An 11,879-nucleotide genomic window follows, 5' to 3' on the forward strand; every position below is an offset into this window, starting at 1 on the left:
CCCCTGTGAATCCCCAGCTGAAATCACCACTACAGGAGCACCAAACACCTGCAAACTCCCAGATTTTGGTAAATTTGGGCATTCTGAGGAAGGAAGCTGACCTGCAGGAACCTGGTGACATCGTTGATGACATTCCTGAAGACGTACTCGTCCTTCTGGCAGTCGAACCAGCCCAGCTTGGTGATCCTGGCGTAGAGCTGGATCAGCGCCTGCGTCACGAAGGTGGCCAGCTTGGGCCGCGTGGCCAGGTAGGTCAGCACGTAATTACCTGCAAGAGGGGAGCTGCAGCCAGCTGGGGACAGGGACAGGGACAGGGGACAAGGGACAGGGACAGGGACAGGGCAGGGCTGCAGCCAGCTGGGGACAGGGACAGGGACAGGGACAGGGACAGGGACAGGGACAGGGACAGGGACAGGGGACAGGGACAGGGACAGGGACAGGGACAGGGGACAAGGGACAGGGACAGGGCAGGGCTGCAGCCAGCTGGGGACAGGGACAGGGACAGGGGCAGGGCAGGGCTGCAGCCAGCAGGGGACAGGGACAGGGGACAAGGGACAGGGACAGGGACAGGGACAGGGGACAGGGACAGGGGACAGGGACAGGGGACAGGGACAGGGGGACAGGGGACAGGGACAGGGCAGGGCTGCAGCCAGCTGGGGACAGGGACAGGGACAGGGCAGGGACAGGGACAGGGACATGGACAGGGCAGGGACAGGGACAGGGCAGGGACAGGGACAGGGACAGGGCTGCAGCCAGCAGGGGACAGGGACAGGGGGACAGGGGACAGGGACAGGGGCCATGGCAGTGCTGCAGCCAGCCTGGGGACAGGGGGACAGGGAGCCCTAGGGACAATCCCTGGGACTTTTGTGCAGAATTCCCAGGATTTTTGTGCAGAATTCCCAGTGTTTCTGCACACCATTCCCAGTGTTTCTGTGCCCATTCCCAGTGTTTCTGCACACCATTCCCAGTGTTTCTGCACACCATTCCCAGTGTTTCTGCACACAATTCCCAGTGTTTCTGTGCCCATTCCCAGTGTTTCTGTGCCCATTCCCAGTGTTTCTGCACACCATTCCCAGTGTTTCTGTGCCCATTCCCAGTGTTTCTGCACACCATTCCCAGTGTTTCTGTGCCCATTCCCAGTGTTTCTGCACACCATTCCCAGTGTTTCTGCACACCATTCCCAGTGTTTCTGTTCCCATTCCCAGTGTTTCTGTGCCCATTCCCAGTGTTTCTGTGCCCATTCCCAGTGTTTCTGCACACCATTCCCAGTGTTTCTGTGCCCAATTCCCAGTGTTTCTGCACACCATTCCCAGTGTTTCTGTGCCCATTCCCAGTGTTTCTGCACACCATTCCCAGTGTTTCTGCACACCATTCCCAGTGTTTCTGCACACCATTCCCAGTGTTTCTGCACACCATTCCCAGTGTTTCTGTGCCCATTCCCAGTGTTTCTGCACCCCATTCCCAGTGTTTCTGCACACCATTCCCAGTGTTTCTGCACACCATTCCCAGTGTTTCTGCACACCATTCCCAGTGTTTCTGCACACCATTCCCAGTGTTTCTGTGCCCATTCCCAGTGTTTCTGCACACCATTCCCAGTGTTTCTGCACACCATTCCCAGTGTTTCTGTGCCCAATTCCCAGTGTTTCTGCACACCATTCCCAGTGTTTCTGTGCCCATTCCCAGTGTTCTGCACACCATTCCCAGTGTTCTGCCACCATTCCCAGTGTTCTGCACCACCATTCCCCGTGTTTTCGTGCCCATTCCCATGTTTCTGCACACCATTCCCAGTGTTTCTGTGCCCATTCCCAGTGTTTCTGCACACCATTCCCAGTGTTTCTGTGCCCATTCCCAGTGTTTCTGCACACCATTCCCAGTGTTTCTGCACAACCATTCCCAGTGGTTTCTGTGCCATTCCCAGTGTTTCTGCACACCATTCCCAGTGTTTCTGCACACCATTCCCAGTGTTTCTGTGCCCATTCCCAGTGTTCTGTGCCCATTCCCAGTGTTTCTGCACACCATTCCCAGTGTTTCTGTGCCCATTCCCAGTGTTTCTGCACACCATTCCCAGTGTTTCTGCACACCATTCCCAGTGTTTCTGTGCCCATTCCCAGTGTTTCTGCACACCATTCCCAGTGTTTCTGCACACCATTCCCAGTGTTTCTGCACCCCATTCCCAGTGTTTCTGCACACCATTCCCAGTGTTTCTGTGCCCATTCCCAGTGTTTCTGTGCCCATTCCCAGTGTTTCTGCACACCATTCCCAGTGTTTCTGTGCCCATTCCCAGTGTTTCTGCACACCATTCCCAGTGTTTCTGTGCCCATTCCCAGTGTTTCTGTGCCCATTCCCAGTGTTTCTGCACACCATTCCCAGTGTTTCTGTGCCCATTCCCAGTGTTTCTGCACACCATTCCCAGTGTTTCTGTGCCCATTCCCAGTGTTTCTGCACACCATTCCCAGTGTTTCTGCACACCATTCCCAGTGTTTCTGCACACCATTCCCAGTGTTTCTGTGCCCATTCCCAGTGTTTCTGCACACCATTCCCAGTGTTTCTGTGCCCATTCCCAGTGTTTCTGCACACCATTCCCAGTGTTTCTGTGCCCATTCCCAGTGTTTCTGCACACCATTCCCAGTGTTTCTGTGCCCATTCCCAGTGTTCTGCACACCATTCCCAGTGTTTCTGCACACCATTCCCAGTGGTTTCTGCACACCATTCCCAGTGTTTCTGTGCCCATTCCCAGTGTTTCTGTGCCCATTCCCAGTGTTTCTGCACACCATTCCCAGTGTTTCTGTGCCCATTCCCAGTGTTTCTGTGCCCATTCCCAGTGTTTCTGCACACCATTCCCAGTGTTTCTGTGCCCATTCCCAGTGTTTCTGTGCCCATTCCCAGTGTTTCTGCACACCATTCCCAGTGTTTCTGTGCCCATTCCCAGTGTTTCTGTGCCCATTCCCAGTGTTTCTGCACACCATTCCCAGTGTTTCTGCACACCATTCCCAGTGTTTCTGTGCCCATTCCCAGTGTTTCTGCACACCATTCCCAGTGTTTCTGCACACCATTCCCAGTGTTTCTGCACACCATTCCCAGTGTTTCTGTGCCCATTCCCAGTGTTTCTGTGCCCATTCCCAGTGTTTCTGCACACCATTCCCAGTGTTTCTGTGCCCATTCCCAGTGTTTCTGCACACCATTCCCAGTGTTTCTGTGCCCAATTCCCAGTGTTTCTGTGCCCATTCCCAGTGTTTCTGTGCCCATTCCCAGTGTTTCTGTGCCCATTCCCAGTGTTTCTGTGCCCATTCCCAGTGTTTCTGTGCCCATTCCCAGTGTTTCTGCACACCATTCCCAGTGTTTCTGCACACCATTCCCAGTGTTTCTGTGCCCATTCCCAGTGTTTCTGCACACCATTCCCAGTGTTTCTGTGCCCATTCCCAGTGTTTTCTGCACACCATTCCAGTGTTTTCTGCACACCATTCCCAGTGTTTCTGTGCCCATTCCCAGTGTTTCTGTGCCCATTCCCAGTGTTTCTGCACCATTCCCAGTGTTTTCTGTGCCCATTCCCAGTGTTTCTGTGCCCAATTCCCAGTGTTTCTGCACAACCATTCCCAGTGTTTCTGCACACCATTCCCAGTGTTTCTGTCCCATTCCCAGTGTTTCTGCACACCATTCCCAGTGTTTCTGTGCCCATTCCCAGTGTTTCTGTGCCCATTTCCAGTTTTCTGCACACCATTCCCAGTTTTCTGCACACCATTCCCAGTGTTTCCACAGCCACCATTCCCAGTGTTTCTGCACACCATTCCCAGTTTTCTGTGCCCATTCCCAGTGTTTTCTGTGCCCTTCCCAGTGTTTCTGCACACCATTCCCAGTGTTTCTGCACACCATTCCCAGTGTTTCTGCACACCATTCCCAGTGTTTCTGTGCCCATTCCCAGTGTTTCTGTGCCCATTCCCAGTGTTTCTGCACACCATTCCCAGTGTTTCTGTGCCCATTCCCAGTGTTTCTGCACACCATTCCCAGTGTTTCTGCACACCATTCCCAGTGTTTCTGCACACCATTCCCAGTGTTTCTGTGCCCAATTCCCAGTGTTTCTGCACACCATTCCCAGTGTTTTCTGCACCCATTCCCAGTGTTTCTGCACCCATTCCCAGTGTTTCTGCACACCATTCCCAGTGTTTGCACACCATTCCCAGTGTTTCTGTGCCCATTCCCAGTGTTTCTGCACACCATTCCCAGTGTTCTGTGCCCATTCCCAGTGTTTCTGCACACCATTCCAGTGTTTCTGCACACCATTCCCAGTGTTTCTGTGCCCAATTCCCAGTGTTTCTGCACACCATTCCCAGTGTTTCTGCACACCATTCCCAGTGTTTCTGTGCCCATTCCCAGTGTTTCTGCACACCATTCCCAGTGTTTCTGCACACCATTCCCAGTGTTTCTGCACACCATTCCCAGTGTTTCTGTGCCCAATTCCCAGTGTTTCTGTGCCCATTCCCAGTGTTTCTGTGCCCATTCCCAGTGTTTCTGCACACCATTCCCAGTGTTTCTGCACACCATTCCCAGTGTTTCTGTGCCCATTCCCAGTGTTTCTGCACACCATTCCCAGTGTTTCTGTGCCCATTCCCAGTGTTTCTGTGCCCAATTCCCAGTGTTTCTGTGCCCATTCCCAGTGTTTCTGTGCCCATTCCCAGTGTTTCTGCACACCATTCCCAGTGTTTCTGTGCCCATTCCCAGTGTTTCTGCACACCATTCCCAGTGTTTCTGCACACCATTCCCAGTGTTTCTGCACACCATTCCCAGTGTTTCTGTGCCCAATTCCCAGTGTTTCTGCACACCATTCCCAGTGTTTCTGTGCCCATTCCCAGGGATTCCCAGCCCCACTCACGGATGTCCACGCGCTGCTCCAGGGGCAGGGGGTTGTTGGTGCGGGACACCAGCTTGGTAAGGCAGGTGGCTGCCAGCAGCTGCGAGTAGGAGGACTGGGAAAACAGGGAAAAAATTCCAAAAAAACCATTAAAACATGGAGAATTTTTTAGTTTTCCTGCAGTGTAAAAAGGGCTGGGAATTGCCAGCTGGAAGTTGCAGCGAATTTGTCGGGATGTAAATCCTGACTCGGCAATGCGCGTTGAGAACGTCCCAAAAATGGGACAATTCTGGGAGGAAAATCCCAAATTTTTGAAGGATTTTGTAGGAATTTAAAGGAATTTTTAATGTCAAAAATTGCAACAATTGTGGGATTAAAGCCTCAGATTTTAAAAGGAATTTTCCAGGAATTTAAAGGAATTTTTAATGTCAAAAATTGCAACAATTGTGGGGTTAAACCCTCAGATTTTAAAAGGAATTTTCCAGGAATTTAAAGGAATTTTTTCATCCCCCAAAATTGCAACAAATCTGGGATGAAACCCTCAGATTTTTACAGGGTTTTATAGGAATTTAAAGGAATTTTTTTATCCCCAAAATTGCAACAATTCTGAGATGAAACCCCCAAGTTTTTATAGGAATTTTCCAGGAATTTACAGGGATTTACAATAATTTACGAGATTTTTACAGAAATTTTTTATCCCAAAAACTGCAACAAATCTGGGATTAAACTCTCAAATTTTTACAGGAATTTACAATAATTTACAAGATTTTTCTAGGAATTTACAGGACTTTTTTATCCCCAAAATTGCAACAAATCTGGGATTAAACTCTCAAATTTTTACAGGAATTTTGCAGGAATTTACAATAATTTATGAGATTTTTGCAGGAATTTTAATCCCAAAAATTACAACAATTCTGGGATGAAACTCCCAAGTTCCTACAGGAATTTGCAGGTTCAGGGGGATCATTATAAATCCTTTATCAATCCATGGAATTCCAGGATTTTGAGGAATGTTTGGATGTGGAATTTCACATTTTTATGGAATTTTTGGAAACTTTAGGGTTGAGGAATTCCACATTTTTAGGGAATTTCTGGGCTGTGGAATTCCAGGATTTTGGGGGATTTTTTGGGAATGTCAGTGCTGTACTCACTCTGCCTCTCTGCACTTGTTATTTATCAATCCATGGCAATTCCAGGATTTTGGGGGGAAGTTTTGGGATGTGTAATTTCACGTTTTTAGGATATTTAGGATATTTTGGGATGTACTCACTGTCCTTCTCCAGCAGCACCTGGCACTTGCTCAGACACTGTTGGCTTTATCAGTTTCCATGTTTTTGGGTAATTTTTGTGCTGTGTAATCCCATGATTTTTGGGAATTTTTGGGCTGTGGAATTCCTTGATTTTTTGAATATTTGAGGTCTGCAATTTCCAGGATTTTGGGGTTTTTAGGATATTTGGGGCTGTGCTCACAGTGCCCCTCTCCAGCAGCAGCTCAGACACTCGGGGCTGTTATTGTGCTTCCCACAGTTTTGGGAATTTTTGGGGCTGTGGAGACCCAAGATTTGGGGGATTTTTGGGCTGTGTAATTTCAGTATTTTTGGGAATTTTTGGGCTGTGTAATTCCATGTTTTTAGCACATTTTGGGATATTTTGGGGCTGTGCTCACACTGCCCCTCTCCAGCAGCAGCTGCCACTTGCTCAGACACTGTTGGCTGTTATTGCTTCCCACAGTTTTGGGAATTTTTGGGCTGTGGAACCCCAGGATTTGGGGGATTTTGGGGGAAGCTTTGAGCTGTGTAATTCCATGTTTTTAGGACATTTTGGGATATTTTGGGCTGTACTCACTGCCCCTCTCCAGCAGCAGCTCAGACACTCGGGGCTGTTACCGATTTCCACGGTTCGGGTGATTTCTGGGCTGTGGAACCTCAGGATTTGGGGAATTTTTGGGCTGTGTAATTTCAGGTTTTTGGGATATTTTGGGGCTGTGTAATTCCATGTTTTTAGGACATTTTGGGATATTTGGGGCTGTACTCACTGCCCCTCTCCAGCAGCAGCTCAGACACTCGGGGCTGTTACCAATTTCCAGGGTTCGGGTAATTTCTGAGCTGTGGAACCCCAGGATTTTGGGGAATGTTTGGGCTGTGTAATTTCAGGATTTTGGGAATTTTTGGGGCTGTGTAATTCCATGTTTTTAGGACATTTTGGGATATTTTGGGGCTGTACTCACTGCCCCTCTCCAGCAGCAGCTGCTGTTACCGATTTCCACGGTTCGGGTGATTTCTGGGCGGTGGAACCCCAGGATTTTGGGGAATGTTTGGACTGTGTAATTCCATGTTTTTGGGATATTTTGGGCTGTACTCACTGCCCCCCTCCAGCAGGAGCTCAGACACTCGGGGCTGTTACCGATTTCCACGGTTCAGGTAATTTCTGGGCTGTGGAACCCCAGGATTTTGGGGAATGTTTGGGCTGTGTACTTCCATGTTTTTGGGATATTTTGGGGGCTGTACTCACACTGCCCCTCTCCAGGCAGCAGCTGGCACTTTGCTCAGACACTCGGGGCTGTTGGTGAACTCCACCAGGGCTTTCTCTGCCTGCAGGCGCGTGGCCGTGTCCGTGGTCTCATAGAGCTGCTTGCACAGGTTCTCCAGCTGGGCCAGGCTCTGCACAGCAACCACAGCAGGAAAAATAAATGTGGGAAAGGTGGGAATTGGAGCAGGAAACAACATGGGAAAAATATGGGAAAGGTGGGAATTGGAGCAGGAAACAATATGGGAAAAATATGGGAAAGGTGGGAATTAGAGGAGGAAAAATATGGGAAAGGTGGGAATTGGAGCAGGAAAAATATGGGAAAGGTGGGAATTAGAGCAGGAAACAATATGGGAAAAATATGGGAAAGGTGGGAATTAGAGGAGGAAACAATATGGGAAAAAATATGGGAAAGGTGGGAATTAGAGGAGGAAACAATATGGGAAAGGTGGGAATTAGAGCAGGAAAAATAAATGTGGGAAAGGTGGGAATTGGAGCAGGAAACAATATGGGAAAAATATGGGAAAGGTGGGAATTAGAGCAGGAAACAATATGGGAAAAATATGGGAAAGGTGGGAATTAGAGCAGGAAACAATATGGGAAAGGTGGGAATTGGAGCAGGAAAAATATGGGAAAAATATGGGAAAGATGGGAATTAGAGGAAGAAACAATATGGGAAAAATATGGGAATTAGAGCAGGAAACAATATGGGAAAAATATGGGAAATGTGGGAATTAGAGCAGGAATCAGGGAAATGTGGGAATTAGAGCAGGAATCAGGCAATGTGGGAATCAGCATGGGAAACAGGATTCAGGGGCAGCAGGGATCACAGGTGACTCCTGGCAGGGAGTTTGTGTTTGTTTTGCTTTTTCCCCTTTTCCTTTCCCCTTTTCCCTTCCCTAGAATTTTGCAAGAATTTTGGCAGAATTTCATAGGAATTTTGCAAAACTTTCATAGGAATTTAAAGGATTTTTTTTTTATTATTTATGAGAATTTTGCAGGAATCCACAATTTTGTGGGATTTTCCAGGAATTTTGTAGGAATTTTGCAGGATTTACAGGAATTTCCCAAATTTCCCCTTCCAGGGAATTTTTTTCAGGGCTTCTTCATCACTCCAAGAAAAAATCCATTAAAATATTTTTTGGGCTTCACCAAACTAGGAAAAAAAAAAAAAAAAAAACCACTAAAAATGGATTTGGGCTTCATCACTCCAGGAAAAATCCATAAATATTTTTTGGGACATCCAGGAAAAATCCATAAATATTTTTTGGAGCTTCTTCTCCAAGAAAAATTCTTAAAAAAAAAAAAAAAATGCATTTGGGCTTAATCAGACCAGGAAAAATCCCAAGAAAAAATAAAAAAGGATTTTTAAAATTTTTTTTATTGGAAAAATCCTTTTCCCAAACCTCATTCCTGGAATAGCTCTGAGTTCCCAATTCCCTTTTCCAGCTCTGGAACTTTTCCCAAAATTCTGTTTTAAAGTTAAACTTTAACCTTGAGAGTTGGACATTCCCAACCCCCACAAATCTGAATTTCCCCATTCCCACTTTGAATTTCCCCATTCCCACCTCACCCAACCCAAGATTTAACACAAAAATCCCAAATTTGGGACCCGAATTCCAAGGAAAATTTGGGATTTTCCTGCTGAAAATCCAGAATTCCTTTTTCCCAATTAATGAACTGCTCAGCCTCATTCCTGCCAGGACTGATTTATTCCCAAATAACTCCTGGGAATTCTGGTTTATCCCAGATTTTGCAAATCCCCAAATCCACCAAAATCTTTGGGAAACTCCCCAGGCTGTGCCTGGTTTGGGTTTTGCTGCCTCTGGTGGTGACAACAGCAATTTTGGGGGGATTTTGGGGATTTGGGGTCAATCTCAGAGGGTTTGGGGTCAATTTTTGGGGATTTGGGGGGAATTTCGGGGGTTTTTTTGAGTTTTGGGGTAAATTTCAGGGGGTTTGGGGTCATTCCCAGAGGGTTTTGAGTCAATTCCTGAGGGTTTAGGATTAAATTTTAAAGTTTTGGGGTCAATTTCTGAGGGTTTGGGGTTAATTAAAAAGAGTTTAGGGTTCCTTTCAGAGGGTTTGGGGTCACTCTCAGGGGTTTGGGGTCACTCTCAGGGTTTGGGGTCACTCTCAGGGTTTGGGGTCACTCTCACAGGGTTTGGGGTCACTCTCAGGGGTTTGGGGTCACTCTCACAGGGTTTGGGGTCACTCTCAGGGTTTGGGGTCACTCTCAGGGTTTGGGGTCACTCTCAGGGGTTTGGGGTCACTCTCAGGGTTTGGGGTCACTCTCACAAGGTTTGGGGTCACTCTCACAGGGTTTGGGGTCACTCTCAGGGTTTGGGGTCACTCTCAGGGTTTGGGGTCACTCTCAGGGTTTGGGGTCACTCTCACAGGGTTTGGGGTCACTCTCAGGGGTTTGGGGTCACTCTCACAAGGTTTGGGGTCACTCTCAGGGGTTTGGGGTCACTCTCACAGGGTTTGGGGTCACTCTCACAAGGTTTGGGGTCACTCTCCAGGTTTGGGGTCACTCTCTCAGGGTTTGGGGTCACTCTCACAGGGTTTGGGGTCACTCTCAGGGGTTTGGGGTCACTCTCACAGGGTTTGGGGTCACTCTCACAGGGTTTGGGGTCACTCTCACAGGGTTTGGGGTCACTCTCAGGGTTTGGGGTCACTCTCACAGGGTTGGGGTCCTCTCAGGGTTTGGGGGCACTCTCAGGGGTTTGGGTCACTCTCAGGGTTTGGGGACACTCTCACAGGGTTTGGGGTCACTCTCAGGGTTTGGGGTCACTCTCACAGGGTTTGGGGTCACTCTCAGGGTTTGGGGTCACTCTCAGGGTTTGGGGTCACTCTCAGGGGTTTGGGGTCACTCTCAGGGTTTGGGGTCACTCTCAGGGTTTGGGGTCACTCTCACAAGGTTTTGGGGTCACTCTCAGGGTTTGGGTCACTCTCAACAGGGATTGGGGTCACTCTCAGGGTTTGGGGTCACTCTCAGGGTTTGGGGTCACTCTCAGGGGTTTGGGGACACTCTCACAGGGTTTGGGGTCACTCTCAGGGTTTGGGGTCACTCTCACAGGGTTTGGGGTCACTCTCAGGGGTTTGGGGTCACTCTCACAGGGTTTGGGGTCACTCTCAGGGGTTTGGGGTCATCTCAGGGTTTGGGGTCACTCTCGGGTTTGGGGTCACTCTCAGGGGTTTGGGGACACTCTCACAGGGTTTGGGGTCACTCTCAGGGGTTGGGGTCACTCTCACAGGGTTTGGGGTCACTCTCAGGGTTTGGGGTCACTCTCACAGGGTTTGGGGTCACTCTCAGGGGTTTGGGGTCACTCTCAGGGGTTTTAGGGTCACTCTCACAGGGTTTGGGGTCACTCTCAGGGGTTTGGGGTCACTCTCAGGGTTTGGGGTCACTCTCAGGGTTTGGGGTCACTCTCAGGGTTTGGGCACTCTCCCAGGGTTTGGGGTCACTCTCACAGGGTTTGGGGTCACTCTCACAGGGTTTGGGGTCACTCTCAGGGGTTTGGGGTCACTCTCAGGGTTTGGGGTCACTCTCAGGGGTTTTAGGGTCAGTCTCAGGGTTTGGGGTCACTCTCAGGGTTTTGGGGTCACTCTCAGGGGTTTGGGGTCACTCTCAGGGGTTTTGGGGTCAGTCTCAGGGTTTGGGGTCACTCTCACAGGGATTGGGGTCACTCTCAGGGGTTTGGGGTCACTCTCAGGGTTTGGGGTCACTCTCACAGGGTTTGGGGTCACTCTCACAGGGTTTGGGGTCACTCTCAGGGGTTTGGGGTCACTCTCTCAGGGTTTGGGGTCACTCTCTCAGGGTTTGGGGTCACTCTCAGGGGTTTGGGGTCACTCTCTCAGGGTTTGGGGTCACTCTCAGGTGTTTGGGGTCACTCTCAGGGTTTGGGGTCACTCTCAGGGTTTGGGGTCACTCTCAGGGGTTTGGGGTCACTCTCACAGGGTTTGGGGTCACTCTCACAGGGTTTGGGGTCACTCTCAGGGTTTGGGGTCACTCTCACAGGGTTTGGGGTCACTCTCACAGGGTTTGGGGTCACTCTCAGGGTTTGGGGTCACTCTCACAGGGTTTGGGTCACTCTCAGGGTTTGGGGTCACTCTCAGGGTTTGGGGTCACTCTCACAGGGTTTGGGGTCACTCTCAGGGTTTGGGGTCACTCTCACAGGGTTTGGGGTCACTCTCAGGGTTTAGGGTCCTCTCACAGGGTTTTGGGGTCACCTCAGGGGTTTGGGGTCACTCTCAGGGTTTAGGGTCACTCTCACAGGGTTTGGGGTCACTCTCAGGGTTTGGGGTCACTCTCAGGGTTTGGGGTCACTCTCAGGGGTTTGGGGTCACTCTCAGGGTTTGGGGTCACTCTCACAGGGTTTGGGGTCACTCTCACAGGGATTGAGGTCACTCTCACAGGGTTTGGGGTCACTCTCAGGGGTTTGGGTCACTCTCAGGGTTTTGGGTCACTCTCAGGGTTTGGGTCACTCTCAAGGGTTTGGGGCCA

At 49.6% G+C, this 11,879-nt stretch overlaps 1 protein-coding gene across 1 annotated transcript in view; it reads right to left on the reverse strand.

Moving 5' to 3' along the window:
• The window catches only part of XPO7 (exportin 7), a gene marked incomplete at its 5' end in the record, with an annotated part of 39,136 nt that extends 31,564 nt beyond the window's left edge, over positions 1-7,572 (reverse strand). Inside the window, 4 exons of the mRNA XM_079328978.1 lie at positions 102-268; positions 4,868-4,961; positions 6,513-6,539; positions 7,387-7,572. Of these exons, the coding sequence (XP_079185104.1) occupies positions 102-268; positions 4,868-4,961; positions 6,513-6,539; positions 7,387-7,572 (474 nt within the window). The remainder of the gene's footprint in view (positions 1-101; positions 269-4,867; positions 4,962-6,512; positions 6,540-7,386) is intronic.
• Positions 7,573-11,879: the final 4,307 nt, after the last annotated feature.

This window comes from Erithacus rubecula (assembly GCF_903797595.1).
Source record: "Erithacus rubecula genome assembly, chromosome: 29".
Taxonomy (NCBI): domain Eukaryota; kingdom Metazoa; phylum Chordata; class Aves; order Passeriformes; family Muscicapidae; genus Erithacus; species Erithacus rubecula.